Source organism: Phymastichus coffea, unplaced genomic scaffold (assembly GCF_024137745.1).
Source record: "Phymastichus coffea isolate CEN01 unplaced genomic scaffold, Cenicafe_Pcof_1.1 PCOF00184, whole genome shotgun sequence".
In the NCBI taxonomy this organism is placed as follows: Eukaryota; Metazoa; Arthropoda; class Insecta; order Hymenoptera; family Eulophidae; genus Phymastichus; species Phymastichus coffea.
Genome location: NW_026706995.1, coordinates 49,763 through 52,372, shown reverse-complemented (window position 1 = coordinate 52,372; position 2,610 = coordinate 49,763). Strand labels below are relative to the sequence as shown.

Genomic DNA, 2,610 nt, shown 5'->3' with positions numbered 1-2,610 from the left:
ATGTATTGGTGTGGGTGCCCAAAAAATTATTCTCTTTCTAGCTCTTGAGCAGCAGCGGCGCTTGCCATATAGGTTCTGGCGCAAACAACTACTACGGAGGATTTGCGGTTGCAGTGAGGAGGCTTCGTTTGCACCGCACACTCGGCACTGCTGACCGGCGAGAACAGAAACACTCCTCGAGAAGTGATCATGTCGTCGGCACCTAACACCGGTGTTGGTAAGTTATCGTATATTTTACCCGGCCTCTCTCTTTCTCTTTCTCTCTCTTTCTCTCTCTCTCTAGGAGTTCCGTTGACGAACTTGTTAACCTTACGGGTGGGTCACTCCGAAAAAATGAGAAACTACACCACAATTTATTATTTTTTTAATGGAATTTTTTCCTTACGTAGCCAATATTTTCTTACAGTTGTACCAAGAAATTTCCGCTTACTAGAGGAACTTGAGCAGGGACAAAAAGGAGTCGGAGACGGCACGATCAGCTGGGGTCTTGAGAATGATGATGATATGACGTTAACCCACTGGACTGGCATGATCATTGGGCCTCCCAGAGTAAGTTATCTCGTTTAGATGTTTTCTAGACACCTTTTGTAAACTTTTAGACATGTGTAATACGCGAAATTTCTACACTATTCTGTCAATTGTTCAGTAACTACTCTTACACTCATAGGTAATTTCAATTTGTTTCAAAACGACATCCCTATTTGCTTTCTATTTTAAACACTATGGGCTTGTGTTATTTAAGTATTAAAGCTCTGTAGAATAATTTGAAATTTATTTAATGGAGTGGGCTTTTACAAATAAATAAATTTACTACACTATGATTCCTCAGTAGATTCTAGCGAATGTTGCATGTCATAGTTACGTTTAAACAAAATGTTCACATCTTCTGTATGTAATTATATTATTTATTTTTATCTTCAGCTTAGAAAAATACATTTCTTAAATCTGATTTTTTTACATGTGTTGATAATGGAGTGAATAATATTGATTTAACTGTTTCAGACGCCATATGAAAATAGGATGTACAGTCTTAAAATTGATTGTGGGCAAAGATATCCAGATGATGCACCAAGTGTCAGATTCTTAAGTAGAATTAATATGAATTGCATCAATTGTACTACAGGAGCGGTATGTTTATAGCTTACAATATTGCATGTCAAAAATAAAAATTAAAACATAATGTTATTTATATTATCTTTTTATTTTATTTTTATTTATCTTTATAATTTGTACTAGTCCTTTAATTTGATTATAATGATAAAAATACAAAGACATTTATATGTTTTATTCTTTTTAATATTATCAAAATCAAAATGAATATGACATACTAGATTAAATTGTACTTATAAAATCACATGATCTATTTAAACCTGATTAGATAGTGAAATAATTGAGTTAGGAAATAGTTTTCTTATGCTATGAAAACTTAAAGGTAAATATTCACATTTCAGGTTGATAATCGCAGTGTACCAATCCTGTCAAAATGGCAACGTGATTACACAATTAAAACGGTTCTTACAGAATTGCGTCGTTTGATGACGTTAAAAGAAAATATGAAACTGTCTCAGCCTCCTGAAGGCAGCACATTTTAGCCTAACAGCATGTAAATTTTATATCACCTATATGCAAAACAGCATGAGGCAAACAAAAAAATTGTAAAACAACCAAGGTACCAAATAATATTGCACTGGTGCCCATTGAAGACGTATGATAAGAACAAAGTGATTACACCTCCATGATAATGAAGCTAGGGTGTGTTGGTGTTTTGAACAGTTGAATCTTCATTCATGCTCATATCTGTAAGACCTTAGAATTAAATACTGCTAGTGATTCTTTTTTTGCTATTGAGCTCCAAAGTTTTTGAGCTAAGTTACAATTGTATTCTAGGCAAGTATATATGATATGAAAGCTGTAATCACATATTCTTACTCGACTTTGAGCAAAGGAATGCAGATTCGATTGGACAAGATTTATTAATAATAGCAAAAAGTCATATTTTGAATCTTATAACAAAGAACAACTGGAAAACTTGGAAACACAAATTGTGTAATAAAAATTAATATTCAATATGAAAAAGAAACTGATAATACGTTCAAAGTTTTTTATTAGTAAAGTGTTACCTACATTATTCTGTAATCTTTCTTTTTTTATTAGTTTCATGTTTAAATATTGGGGTGAAAGATTTGCTAAACGGCATCAACAGTAATTTAAAATCTATTTGATTAAGAAATCAAAAAGTGGTTTTAATATGTTTTCTAAGAAGTTTTTGTTTTCTATGTAATTTGGAAAATAAACAAATTGAACATATTTTTACAATAATAAAATTATATATATATTACACATACACACATGCACGTATACATATATATATATAATCCTTATAATTAAATTTTCAATCACGATGTTGCGAAATCTTCTGATAAATATAAAATCAAGATATTTTAAACAATATTTGTAAATAAATATTAAATTAAATTATTTAAATATTTTATGAAAACAAAAACATCTTGAACATTAAATTGTCAAATCTATAAATTGAATGATCGTTTTAACTTGAAATAATTGAAGCCATATAGTTTTAAAACATATATATAAGAGGTTTTTGCGTCA

At 30.6% G+C, this 2,610-nt stretch overlaps 1 protein-coding gene across 1 annotated transcript; it reads left to right on the top strand.

The window, feature by feature from the left end:
* LOC131673541 (ubiquitin-conjugating enzyme E2 variant 2) lies at nt 1-2,380 on the top strand. The gene is made up of 4 exons (XM_058951596.1): nt 1-217; nt 407-549; nt 1,003-1,128; nt 1,452-2,380. Exons 1-4 carry the CDS (start codon nt 190-192, stop codon nt 1,590-1,592), a joined length of 438 nt encoding a protein of 145 aa, XP_058807579.1. The 5' UTR covers nt 1-189; the 3' UTR covers nt 1,593-2,380.
* Nucleotides 2,381-2,610: the final 230 nt, after the last annotated feature.

Bases quoted from the DNA above. Each gene is read 5' to 3' on its own strand.
- LOC131673541 (XM_058951596.1), top strand. From the start codon at position 190: ATGTCGTCGGCACCTAACACCGGTGTTG. The intron at 218-406 runs GTAAGTTATCGT...ATTTTCTTACAG, and splicing joins GGCACCTAACACCGGTGTTG to TTGTACCAAGAAATTTCCGC. The intron at 1,129-1,451 runs GTATGTTTATAG...TTCACATTTCAG, and splicing joins TCAATTGTACTACAGGAGCG to GTTGATAATCGCAGTGTACC.